Source organism: Myodes glareolus, chromosome 22 (genome assembly GCF_982192425.1).
Source record: "Myodes glareolus chromosome 22, mMyoGla1.1, whole genome shotgun sequence".
Lineage (NCBI taxonomy): Eukaryota > Metazoa > Chordata > Mammalia > Rodentia > Cricetidae > Myodes > Myodes glareolus.
In genome coordinates this window covers 46,469,348-46,483,074 of record NC_142047.1, presented here as the reverse complement: position 1 = coordinate 46,483,074, position 13,727 = coordinate 46,469,348, and the positions used below count along the sequence as shown (strand labels likewise).

General features: G+C 48.5%; 1 protein-coding gene across 1 annotated transcript in view; it reads right to left on the bottom strand.

The window, feature by feature from the left end:
* Gan (gigaxonin) overlaps positions 1-13,627 on the bottom strand; it is a 57,218-nt gene extending 43,591 nt beyond the window's left edge. The window contains exon 1 of the mRNA XM_048437357.3: positions 13,158-13,627. Coding sequence (XP_048293314.2) covers positions 13,158-13,480 — 323 coding nt within the window. The 5' untranslated portion in view covers positions 13,481-13,627. The remainder of the gene's footprint in view (positions 1-13,157) is intronic.
* Between the last annotated feature and the right edge of the window lie 100 nt (positions 13,628-13,727).

The following is a 13,727-nucleotide window of genomic DNA, read 5'->3' as shown; positions in this document are numbered from 1 at the left end:
TGGCAAGGATGCTGTCCCCGGCCCATCTCTGTCTCTGGCTACCTTCCTGTCTCTGGAACAACACACATACTGGGCTCTTTAAGCTTGCTTAGCCTGGCTCTGAACTCACGATTCTCTTGCTTCAGCCTCCTTTAATGCTTAGTTTCAAGGTGTTCTATTCCAAGCCTTTGTAAGAGACACACTGCATCTCCTCTCTCCCATTTGTCAACATATTCATTCATTCATTCATTCATTCACATATGGATGGCTGTTTACTTTATTCTAACTATAATCCAGCACAGTTCCTTGTTGTTCAAGCCACCTTAGCTAAGCCACTGGCCTTTTCTGAGGCTGGCTCTTTTGGGTCCCTTCCTACTTTTCAGCACAAAACCCTTCAGGCTCACAAGAGTTTTCCTGCCCTGGCACCAAGCCAACTAGGTCTCTGAAGACATTAGAGTTTTAAATGTCATCTTGATTCCACTCTGGAAGCCTCCCTCTGGCGGCAACAGGGTGGAAGACAGACGGGGACTGTGCGCGGAGGAAGGCAGGCCAGCGGGAGCCGGAACAGCGGAGCCAATGGAAGCCGGAGCCGGAGTGGGCAGTTATGGCGTGGAGGAGACAGACTCCAGGGACCAGAGCGCAGACATGATGCCTTGGCACTGATTAGATGCTGAGGGAAAGAGGGGAGGAGGCCTTTCGCCAACAGCTCTCAACTCTCTCCTGGGGAGCCTGGTAGCACATTAAAGGTAATGGAGGGGAGTGAGGTGGCTCAGTGGGTAAAGAACTTGTCTGTAAGCCCAACGAGCCGACTCCATCCCTAGGAGAGAGCCAACCCCACAGAGTTGTCCCCGACCTCCACACACCTCACCATATAAATACCCAATAATAATGAAAGATCGGAAAATTCTTTGAAGAAGGAAATAAGGGTCTGGGGAGATGGCTCAGTGGGTAAAAGGACTTGTTCATAAACTAGGAGGACCTGAGTTCAAATCCCCAGCATCCACATGAAAGCTGGACATGGCTCCATGTGCTGTAAGCTCAGGTCTTGAGGTCACAGTCAGGTGAGCCCAGGATCTGGCTGGAGGGCTAATCCCGCCACAGTGTGAGGTCTTGTCTCAAAAGACATGCAGCCAGCAACAGATGACGGTGCTGACACACTCTTCTAGCGTCTGGGTGGGCACACAGGTGCCCCACCCCACACACCACATATAAAAGGGACAGGGTACAACCTACTTGGAAGGAGGAGTGTGACCACCAGGATTGAAGGTGGCCGTGCACGAGGTAAGTGACCTTCAGACTTGGGAGAAAGAGGAGGTCAGCAAGTGTCTTGGCACAGACAGAGCTGCTGTAGTTGGTGGAAGGCAGAGTGAGGTCAGAATGCTACACCTGACTGCAGTTAAGGGGCAAAAAGGGAAAGGTGGAAAGCCGACTGTGGGGGACACAGACAAAAGGTGTTATTGGAGCATAGAGAGATCAGCTGTCAAGAAAATGATGGACTGTGATAAACAGGCCAAGAAAGAGAAATGTATTGGTTTTCTGTTGTGGAATAATCTTTTTGTACACTGTGCCTTCTGGTTGGTTTAAGAGAGAGCTGAATGGCCAATAGCTAGGCAGGAAGAGATTAGGTGGCACTTCTGGGCAGACAGAGAGAGAGGAGAAGATATGAATCTAGGCATGGGAGAGATGCCAGGCGACAGAGAGGAAACAGGAGGTGTGAGACGGACGAAAGGGAAAAAGTCAAGTGGCAAAGCAGAGATAAATATACATGGGTTAATTTGTTATAGGAGCTAGTGGGACAAGGATATGCTATAAGGCAAGCTTTCATAATTAATAATTAGTCTCCATGTGATTTTTTTATGAGCTGGCGGCCCAAAGAAAAATCTGTCTATAGTTTCCATTGGATCTGGAGATTGATTTCAAAGAATGGGTTTAGTGGAGCCATGAGGTGCAAGTAACTACAGAGTGACGACAGACAGACGGTAGGTGGGGACACAGCCTTGACCAGGAAGTCGGGCCCAGGCACCCTCAGAGGAGCCGCGTCAGAGTGACACCGAGTCACTTTGCTTTTCACTAAGGCATGCGAAGACTGAGGCAAGTTTCCCTGCAGGGAAAGAAAGCCAGAGAAGGAAACAGAAGACTGACTGAGCAGGAGGGTGAAGAAACAGAGGTTCCTGTAAGTGAAGGAGGGGGCTGCCCAGCCTCGACAGCAGAGGACGATAACCATCACACAGAAGAGCACCAGGAGAGCCTCAGTGACGTACCTTCCACACAAGCAGAAGGACAGGAGTCTGGATTCACAGAACCCATGTAAAAAACTAAGTTTGGGGAGACAAGTACCTGACACCCCAGCTCTAGGAAGGTGGAGACAGGAGGCTACCTGGAACTCCCTGAAAGCCAGTCTAGCTGAAGAGGGGAGTTCCAGGTTCAGTCAGAGACCTGGTCTCAAAAATAAGGTGGAAAGAAGTAGAGAAAAACAGCCAGAGTCAACTTCTGGCCTTTTTGCATGGCGCACCTGCTTGTGTGTGTACACCCACACACCTCAAATAAATAAGTCAAGGAAGGAAGGGAGGGAGGGAAGGAGAAGGGAGGAAGTAGAGAGCGATCGAGGAAGACATCTGACCTTACCTCTGGCCTCCACACTCGTCCTGACACACGCACAGCGCCACTGCACCTGGGGACATGTACACACACAGATACACAGAGAATGTGCTTACATTTCTGTCCGAACAGTTAAGGCTCTAGTCCTGTAGCAGGAAGGGTAGTGGGTTTCATCTTGCTGCCCCCTGCCTGCTTTGAGTGAAGGCAGAGTTTACGTTTTAAAAGTGTGTTAGGATTAGGAGCAAGAATATGCAACAGAGACCACAGGCCACCTCCAAGACTTCAACGTTTCTGACTTACAGAGAAAGCCTGCCAGTCCCTGCTTTGGATACAACTGCCATGATTGTAAATTTCAGTCTACCAGAGACAAAACCATGATCTTGCGAGCTCACTTCCAAAAGTGCTAAGTAATGGTGACAGGTCTTTTAAAAATGACTGGTGTTTTTACAGGATGGTGTAGTCTCACTGCTCAGTGGTTACATCACACAGCCCAGCTCAACAGTCCACCCAGAACAAAGGTCCTCAAGATTAGTTTACCTACACCACAGGGTACAAAGCAAAGGGAGCTGACATATTTTCTGACTGCTTTATAGGGTCACTATACAGGAGGGGGAAAGTAGAACTAGGAACATCAACCGAAAGCGTGGGAGACGACCGTACAGGGAGCTGCAGGATATAACAGAGAACACTGGCGAGCGAAGAGCTGGCTGGCTGCGGTCGCTCATCCCTGCAAGAGGAAAGAAGCAGGACTGCTGTGGTTCAAGGCCATCCTGGCTGTGGTGTGAGACCCTGGCTCACACACACAAACTGCCCAGCATGGTTGTGAGCATTTTTATTGAGATCGAAAGACCTGACGTAACGTAGTTTCAGCATGAACGAAAAGCGTGTGCACACACTCTTGACTCTAGTCTCCTGCCACTCACAACCACTCACACTTAGAAATGACTGAGCTGGACTCTTATGACACCTTCCATTTTTGCATGGGAAACACAGTTTCTCAATTTAAGCCCAGTTTTTGTCATTTCCAAAGTCAGGCAGGAACATTTACGTTTTCAAAAGCAAAGCGGGAAAAACACATGTTAAAATTTCAAGATGAACTCAAAGGCAGAATGGCGATCCAGCAACTTTTGAAGCAAATTCTTCTTGAATGAAACAAGCCAGATTCCCTGCCCTGGTCACACCCGACCTTTTGAAAACACACAAGAGAGACAGATTCATGCAGAGACGTGTCAACACTTCCAGATTTTCTACCTGGGAATTAATTTTTTCAGGTGCCATTGAAAAGTGGCAACTTCATGCAAAAGGTCACGTCAAAGGCACACCCCTTTGCTGTGGCTCCTGTCATTTTATATAGTTCTGGAGGCCAAAAGGCTGAAGACAGGTGTCAGGATACTTAGGCTCCTCCTGGCTTATCCATGCACACGTATGTAGCGGAGACAGAAACAGGGTGGGGGTCGGGAGAGATTCAATGAGGAGATCCTCTTCCTCATTAAAAAAAAAAAGTTCATCAGGTTCTTCTTTGCTACAGTATACAAATGGCACTAAATACCACAGACACCCCACATCTCTTTTCATTTTCTTTCCAAACAGAACAGTGAGGAGAAAGAGGGGGAGGAGGAAGAGAATTTGTGGCTATCAAATACAGCAAGCCTCCTGAATAAACACAAAGGCGCAGTAGGAGTTCCAAGCATTTATCCTTTCAGAGAAGTCCAGACCAGAGTGCAACGTGAGCAGGAGAAACAGCAGCTCAAGCCTCACACCCCGGAGGCGGCTCCAGGATCGGCTTCCACTCAGTAGCATTATGCTCCAGCTTCAAGCTACTTCCATGCTTCTGGCAGCTCCTTAATTATAACCCGCTGCTATAACTGTCTCCAAACAACTTGAAGCTGCACATGGCTTTCCAAAGTGTTGTCAAGGGAATGAATGCTTCTCCACAAGTCCCCAGCCCGGCTAGAACAAGGGCTCTGTCACTGCAGCGAGTTTCTGAATAGAGCGCGCTCCTCTCCCAGGCCTCTTGCACCAGAGCAACAGACCGGCATCAGGGCCCCCTCATGGGTTACTCTCGCGGTGCGATGGCTGCTCTGTCCGTCTCCCTCCACACTGACATATGCTCAGCCATGAAGTGAAGCCCAGCACCAGCACGCACAGGCTGCGCCTGTCTAACCCTCACGCACACAAGATCCACTTCCGCCTCTAGCACCTCTAGTCTGGATGACAACATGATGGGCCTTCAAAGCAGCCACCCCACTGTGTCTGTTCCCTTCTCCTGCTTTAATGTGGGTGCTGGGATCTGAACTCAGGTCCTCCTGTTTGCGCAGCAAGCACTTCGCCCCGAGCCACCTGAGCAGGTCTTGAAGGATGGACACGAACTGCGCCAAAGCAGCAGGAGGTCCAGGAAGGCAGAGACCAATCACGCTGGACAGAGCCACACATGCATGACAGCGAGGCTCTGAGACTGTTATCTACAGGCCCCGACACCTGTTCGTTCTCCTTCTATTTTGTTTCATTTATGGTTAGTTCCCCTCCCCCTGCATCAATTTCTCCTCAATCCCCAACATCAGCCAAACTTGGAGCCTCCTTCTTGCCATGGAGTGAGAACCTATTCTCTCCCTTGCCAAACCTCACAACAGACAATTCTCCAGCACATTCCAGAGGATTCTCTGTAATGATAGCAGCTAAGGACTGAATAAGAACCTAAACAAAGAAACCTGGCCTTCTAGAACCCTTCACCTCCATATGCATCCCTCAGCTACCTGGGCCCGCCCACATGTCTGCTCGCTACCTTCTGTCTTCCTCTCCACCAAGTCCCAGTGCCAAGACCCAGCCCCTTCGCTCCAAATCCACAGCTGAGCCCTGGTCCACAGTACCCGGCCTTCTGTCTGAGTAAGCACAGTTGTCTCACCATTGGCTCCTGCTTCTACCTAGACTCCTCTACCCGTTTTAGAGTGGCCCTTAAAGAAATGTGCAAACCAGGACTAACAATCTCTTTCCAAGAACTTGCCAATGCCATTCACAACCCTGCAACAAACGTCAGCTCCAGCACGAACTGAGTGGTGTCATGAATGTGTCCTTTGGCCCCTCCCTTAACCCTAACTAGCAGTGTGACACGTGTGCGAAGCCAACGACAACATTTCTGAAGAACGTTCTGACTATGATGGCGGTGAATACCGTCCTCAGCCCCCCTTTCTGCCCACAAGGGGACGGAAGGAAGCATCTGCCTTCCTGCTCTTGGGTCCCACTGCAGGAGGAGACGGCAGTAGACATCTCCATGCCAATAACATGGACTGGAAGTTTTATGTAGGGGACAGACTTGGACCTCGGCCCAACCAAGACAGGAGCTACTGAGGAGGCAGGTAGGAGAGCACAGTGACGAGCCACATACCACTGGAGGCTGCTGCTTACGGTCAAAGAACCCACACCAGGAGGGTGAACTGACATACCTGTAACCCTGACACACGGGAGATGGCGGCCAAAGGAGCCTAAGGTTAAGGCTATTCTGGGCTACAGAGCTGAGATCCTACCTCAAGACAAATGAGTACGGGCTAGAAAGATGGCTCAGCAGTAAAGAATGTTAGTTGCTCTTCCAGAGAACAACTCTAGGTTGTTAGCAATACCAGGCTGGGTGGCTCACAACCAACTGGAACCCAGCTCCACGGGCTTCAAAGTGCACCCCCTCACACAAAGATATTTGAAAATAAATCTTTAAAAACTACGACAAAGCTGTCCTGTACTATATCAGCTCCCCAATAGGAAAAGCTAAAGCATAGCAATGTTCCCTTTACTAAGAGAGGAAACCTATGCAGCGAGCCTGGGGTCCTTCAGCCTCCGATGCTGTCCTGAAGTACTAGCTGGACCCCAGCCTGCAGAGGACAGGGCAGACACAGTATCCACGGCTCTTCTCAGGATTCTCACTGCTGTTTGAAATCCTGACCTTAGACTTCCAGCCACACTTGTCACTAGGCCTGGGTAAGAAGGTTAGAGTCCAGTGCAGAGCCTGCCCAACACAAACAACTCAAGAGACAGAAGTCTGGGAACACCTTAGGCCGCACAGGACAGACTATACTCAACTCTTCAGAGGCACAGGCAGCTGGTCATGATGAATGCGAATATGACTAGACAAACCAGGTTTCAAAATGTATCAGTTCGCTAGTGCTGAACTCTCTTTCAAGCTGTTCCTAGAGACAGGGAAATGCTTCTTGGTAAAGAGCTAGGAACAATATGGCACAGTGGAGTGTCTGCCTCCATCAAGACGAGGACTCCAAGAAGGAAAACAAAAGATGGAGCCCCCTCGGTGCTTCTTAATCAGCAGATTTTCTAAAACCAGTCTATCTATCTTCCACTTAGGACGCACACTGCCAGCAAAGCTGGTTTTACTGAGTGTTCACGTTGTGTGCAGCTCTGTGGAACGCAGGGGTTTGAGAAGGTGAGAGTTCTGCTCCGGGTGCCTTCCTCTGGCACTAGATAGCTTTGATGAGTCGTCACATTATTTAAGAGTCTCTTACACAGAGCCTGTAGTTCACCATTTCAACTAGAGCGCCTCATCAGTCAGCCCGGAGCATCCACTGACTCCCGCACTGGGGCCCCAAACACATGCTGCGACACCCACATCTTATGGGGGTGCTGGGAATTTGACACCAGGTCCTCAGGCTCACACAGCAAACACACTCTTACCCACCGCGCCACCTCCCAAGCCTTGGAGCTCGTTTGCGCTTGCTTCCTTCCCTCCTTCCCTCGCTTTTCCAGGAAGGCTCTATCTATCTACACGAAGGCACATTCACTGTGTCAAAACCTTACTTCACCTATGTATTCTTTTCCTAACATCTCTTAGAAGGAAACAGATGCCTTTTCTCCTATGATGGAAGATGGACTGTGACAGGAGAGGAGCACAACCTGACTTTCCCTCAGCAGAGGAAAGGAAAATGTCTGGACTTTTGAATTTTTATACACAGAAGATATTCTGGGGATAAGACCCAAGACTAGCAAAACACTTCATGTAATTTTATGTTATTTTTTATTTTGTGGATGGACCCTAACACTTACCAACAAAATTCATGCGATTTTATATCATTCTACATTTAACTCTGACCTATATGACGTGAGGTCAGGGATCAGGCTCTGGATAGTTTGGATTTTTCAGCCTGGACGTTTCCCACTTCACTCTGTGACAACCTGGGACTTTGTCATCACTGACTCCCACGGGACACGGGAGCGGCAAACATCAGCCCATCTCCGTGTGGTTTAGTCGTTTGCAGGAAGGGCTCTGGAAGACAGCCCAGCTCTGCTCTGCAAGCATGAGGTCAAGGGCGCTGCTGGAGGATGCGCAGCCTTCGCCTCTGTGAGGACAGGCCTGCCACCCACACCTGAGCCTCCCATCCGCTGCCTTCTTCAGGCTTCTGTGGCTTAGGAGGCAAAGAAGTCATGGAAAGCACTTAGTTTTCCGGCTGTAACCAGAGCCTGCCATTTGTCATAACCCACGGCCCCCGCACCTCCACCCTTAACCCAGAATCCTAACTTGCAAATTATTCATTTATATTATAGCTTCAGTACACAAAATGATAGCCTTTCTCCTCTGGAAAGATGAGGCAGCTTTCTGAGACTTGCTGCCTGCTACTCGAACCAAATGCCTCCTCATTTGTCTTAATTATGCTCCCTTTATGGATTATAAAGAGGTTGTAGGTCCCTCTTTGACAGCACGAGAAGGAACCGATTAGCACATCACATAATAGGTAGCGTGGTTCTGACTCCCAAGGCTTCAGAGTTCCCATGTGGAAAAGCACTTTACTGAATCTCAACTATAAAATGAGAGTTACTGTAAGGATGACGAAGGAGACTGATGAGAAAATCCAGAACATAGCAAAGGTCAAACATGTCGGAGTAACAGAGGACGGGTAGGTCAGACAAACAGCACCAGCTACAGCTGAGCTGTGCCACTAACTCCAAACGGTACCCCGCACCGGACAGCAACACTTCCCTCTACGTTCCAGCCACAGTCTAACGAGAACTGGATTAATTTATTTCTGCATTTGAAACCCTCCTCTCTAATCAGGGCCTTTCGTGACCACACCGTGGCAACACCTGTCACACACAAACATGTACCTTTAGCAGAAGGGATGAAGCCTAAAGACCGCACCAGTTGGCAAGTGCTTATTGCCATAGAAGCCAGACCAGGATACTCTGGCGATCCGCAGGGGGTCCGAAGGGGGTCACGACTACAATAGTTCTCTTGAAAAACTCACATATGAATGGGTTTTAACCTTATTTGGTTAAATAATGATGAAGAAAGAGCATTAAAATGTTTAATTACATTTACCTATTTATGTGTATGCAAGCTCTTGTTCATGTAACAGAGTATGTGTGACAAGATCAGAGGCCAGTTTTTAGGAGTTGGTTTTTCCCTTCTACCATGTGTGGGCTTCAGGGATCAAACTCAAGTCACCAGGCTGGCGACAAGAGCCTTTCCCTGCTGCGCATTTAGAACACTTAACTCTAAGAGCTTCATACTTATTCTTTCAAGCAGTTGCTAGGAAAGCCTTATAGTAGGCAGATAAAAACACACAAGACCTAGATCCATTAAAAGATAAAAGATTCTATCCCTGTCCCCCACCAGATTCTGACAAGAGATGGGTAGGGTACCATGAGCCTTAAGGAGTGGCGCAGACTCAGACAGACAGCAGAACCCAGCCTACTAGAAGACTCCTAAGACACGCAGTAGGCGACCCTCCTGGCAATCATTCAGAAGCTGCTACAAACTCAAAGTGCTGGGAAAAGATGAAAACAAGGAAATCAAAAGACTGTTTGGAGAGCATCACTCTGCAATGCCTTTGGTTCACAGCAAGGACCTTCGTGGGCGTGGCTGCCTGGGTGGCTCAGCTTCAGCATCAAGGAAACAAAGATGGGTTAAAGGTTACTTGGTTATTTGTGTAAGTGAATCAAGAAAAAGGGCTTTGGGAACTAACCACACGCTCTGTATATAGTGAACAACACTAGGGATAGTCCTTAGATCCCAGTGACGGTGAACTTTCAGTCATCCCTGACGTTGACAATTTCGAAGCCACTATGAAACCTGGCTCCTCTCTAAAGCTCAGGCTAACTCCCTTCAGTATTTTCCTCCACACCATTTGACCATAAGTCAAATCTTAGCTCTAGATGTCAAAGCAGGACTGCCAATAATTAGGCCTGGAATGTACCCAAGCTAACAGTATGGTATAAATGCTCCTCATGACACAACGCTACTGGCTGCATTCATACAGAACACCAGACAAAGTCCTACAGCGCAAGGTAAGGGAGCGTTCAGCATCAATGTACATATAACAACATACACAAAACTAGAAAGAGACTATCCCTCCACCACACACATGCAAAACAAACGAGCCACACGCTTCCACATTACTTGGGATTTGGCCTCGTGTGACACAGTCAACTTCACCTCACAGATAAAAGAAACCAGGTCCTACAAAAGTTCAGATGGCCAGACTTCTCACTCCACCCTCACCAGACCAACCAGAAAGCAAACAAACAAAGCCATTTCCATTGCTGACTGACTCATCAAAGGACTTAAAAAAAAAAAACCTTGGTAACTCTGTGCTATCCAGCACTGAATGTTAAACAGTATCATAACAGGCCCCCAGAAAAGTGTAAGTTCTGGAAGGTGCATAGGACCAAAGCAAGGCGAGCTCTGCAGTATTCCCCAAGGGGCTATTCCCTGGGGGAAGGCAGAGCTGCTAAGGCAGAAAAGACGGGGAGCCTCATGTCTATGAGTGTAGTCTTGTCCTTTGCTAAGGCTCTTAGCTGCACGGAGGTATAGTTTTCCCAACAAGCCAGAAGCAAATGCCAGCCAGGGATGGGACTGGGAAAACAGCCTGCTAGAATATAAATACTTATATTCATTTAAGTTTCAACAGAGTCTCTAAGGTGCCATGTCCACTTGCAGAGCTGAGTGATAAAAATCACGGGAGAACCTGCCCATCTCCCCTGAGCGTCGTGACGTCAAACTTCAGGACACACTCTACACAGGCCCAACCTCAAACTTCTTTCAGCTGATTAGAAGGAATTTGTTGCTGAAACTGAGTTTTCTGACTTGTTCCTTTTTTACTTAAATTTTTTCTAACATCGCATGGTTGGAATGGCTACTTACTGGAAAGAAAAATAAATATTACAAAAAGGAAAAGTACAAGAAAAGATTAAACCAGTACATTATGTAGCAAGACTTTTTGGGTAGTATGCATAGACGTACATGCAGGCAAAATACCAATACACATAAAATAAAAATAAACCTAAAAAACCATTAAAATGCAAGATCAAGACGTATATTACAATATGTACATTGCATGTACATATGAAATTATCCAATAAAAAATACTGCAAAAATAAATAAAAACTAAGCTGCATTTTAATTAGTAATTCCGATACTTTGAAATACCCTTGAAATTGGTAATCCAAAAATACCACAAAAAATCTAGCATTTCACTAGTCAAATTTAACACACTCTGCCAATAAAGAAAATTTGATATTTATTTATATTAAAAATTGATTTATTGATAAAATGTTAACAATGTGTAATTTTAAGCATAACATAATATTAACATAAAATGTTAACCAACTGTAAAAAACTGGTTAAAGATGAAACTCAAAATGGGTCAGCCTACGAATGACCATGCTTGAAAAGCATTTAAATGGTAACATCCTATAAACCATCAATCTTGGTGTTCTCCAAAGTACATCCAAATACAGGCCATGCTGTCTTTTGGAGCAGTAGGAACAGGAGACTAGGCACCATAAACTTATATTCAAATTCTAGTTCAACCACTAAGTACTAGTAACCCTGATATACCTAACATCCTCTGAGATGATACTTTCCAACTTGAAAAGTGACAACAGACATGGACCACAGGAGATTCATCCTTTATTTGGAAAGTGACAGACAGACAGACATGAACCACAGGAGATCTTTCCTAACCAGGGAACAGACTTGTGTGAAGATGTAGAGTGTCTGAAACTCATTTCTTTGTAGGTGCCTCTGAGATTAAATGACACAAAACCACACTGTGTCCCTCCTTTGTCATATGAGTGAGCTGGAGTCAAGACTAAGTCATCCCCAACAACTCACAGCTAGGCAGGTTAAGGGTCGAAACATGAAGCAGATCTCCAAACACGGAGCCCAGAGCCCTAGCCAGCCAGCTAATACAACAAAGCCTGCCCCCTCTGATATCCAATGAAAGGAAGGTGATCATTCATTCAATCCTTTACTCTGGCACCAGGCACTATTTCCTCTGTGAAGGGCCGGGTAAAAAACAAAAGAAAAATCCTTGGCCTGAGTTTACATTGTGGCTGAGAAAGATGCACAAGATGAGCAAAATACAGGTTCGATTAGAGTGGTAAGTGCCATGAGGAAAGATGGAGACAGTAACTGTTTCAGGATGTGCAACTTTAGAGGCAGGTGCCACTTAAGAATCTGCAACAATACCGAATCCACTGTAGTTTTCCTAAGCATTTCCCAAACAGGGACTACTTCTGGATCCGGGAAAGGTCTGGCCTGCAGATCTAATTTGATTGATTGTCCTAACCTATGAACTGCCAGCTATGAGCTGTCATATTGGTGATCTGAATTTCATAATAACAAAGACATCTGACCTCTTAGTCCACAAAGAGCTAGGATAGAAGTCAGAAGTTTCAAGGGCACTTGGATTGCTTTTAAGTTCCAATATCTCCAAAACCAAAGATTAAAATACAGCGTATGTGCTGAGTTCTGCTGGGACAGAGCTCTCAGAACGGCATACACATAATTTTCCTTTTTCTGACTTGCCAATTCTAGTCACACTGTCTACCATTAGTCTATATTTAACCAGCTTACTGGGCACTTTCTCCAGCTTTTAGCTCGCCCGCCTCCCAATATTAAAAGAGCAACCCACTTTGCCTGAAGGAAAGTTGCTAAAGAAAAGACAGCAGCCTCCTTGCAAATTCTGACCCGATGCTATAAGCTGGGTCTGAACCTTTTCATTACCCTGGTAAATTAGGCTAAGGTTTGTGTTGCTGAAGTTTTACAGTGCTCTCTTGGTGGTTACAATCTCTTGGTCCTCGACAACAACTGTATCCAAAGAATCCTGGTGGGTCTTTCCAAATTCGCAACAGTTTAACCTGTTTGTAACAAGGGAGTGGCAAACTGACAGTTGGGCTTTGAGGGTGGGGGTGGGTCCCACCGAGATCTTACCGCGGGTGTTTGTTTGGCTCCACACACCCCCCTCCCCGCAAAACCCGGCCCGGCCCACTGTGCGGTGACTGGGAGGTAAACTTCTGCGGGGCTCGGCGGGCCGGGCGGGGCCTGTCGGGGAGAACAAGCAGCTCTTCCCGGAGCAGCCCCGCCCTGTTCGCGGCTGCGGGTCCCCAGACGGCCTGTACACCGTGTTTGGGGTTTTGCAGACCTCCCGGGGCTCCCGGGACAGGGCGATCTAGGTGGGGAGGGGGCCTCCGGGAGAGGCCCATGGGGGCCCCGAGAGGCGCGGCGGCGGAACCACGGGATCCGCGGGCGGCCAGGCCAGAGGGAGGGAGGGATGCGGAGGCGATGGGCGGCGGCGCCCGCTCACCTGATGTACGGGCTGGCCGCCGCCAGGATGTTCTTCTGCACCGGGATCTCCTCGCCGTCGAGGACCAGGTGCGCGTCGCAGAAGCGCGCCTCCTCCCGGAACGAGCTGAGCGCCCGCAGCAGGCGCGCGGCGTGCTGAGGGTCGGACACAGCGCTGCCCTCGGCCATCGCGCCTCCTGCTCCTCCGCCGCCACCCGGCCCGCCCGCCGGCCCGCCCGCCCGAATCCCGCGCGCGTCCCCGCCGTCCACTCCGCGCGTCCGCCCGACCGGACTCAATGTAGCGCTGGAGTCAGAGCTGGAAGCCCAGCAACGCGCCTGCGCCATCGGCGGCGCGTGCGGCCGGTGCCTTTAAGGATCCGCGACGTTGCATCATCTCTCCGCGACACCTCCCCCGGATTCCGCCCCGTCTCGCAGCAGCCAATCCGAAGCCTTTTTCCTTCGGGGCTGGGCTCTGAACCGCGGGCGCACCCAGGGTGGATGGAGTTTGGGTTGCGTTCGGGAGGAAGGGTTTAGCGGATCGGCAGGAGCGAATACGAATCCGAGTCTCGGTTATCCGAGTGCTATCATTGTT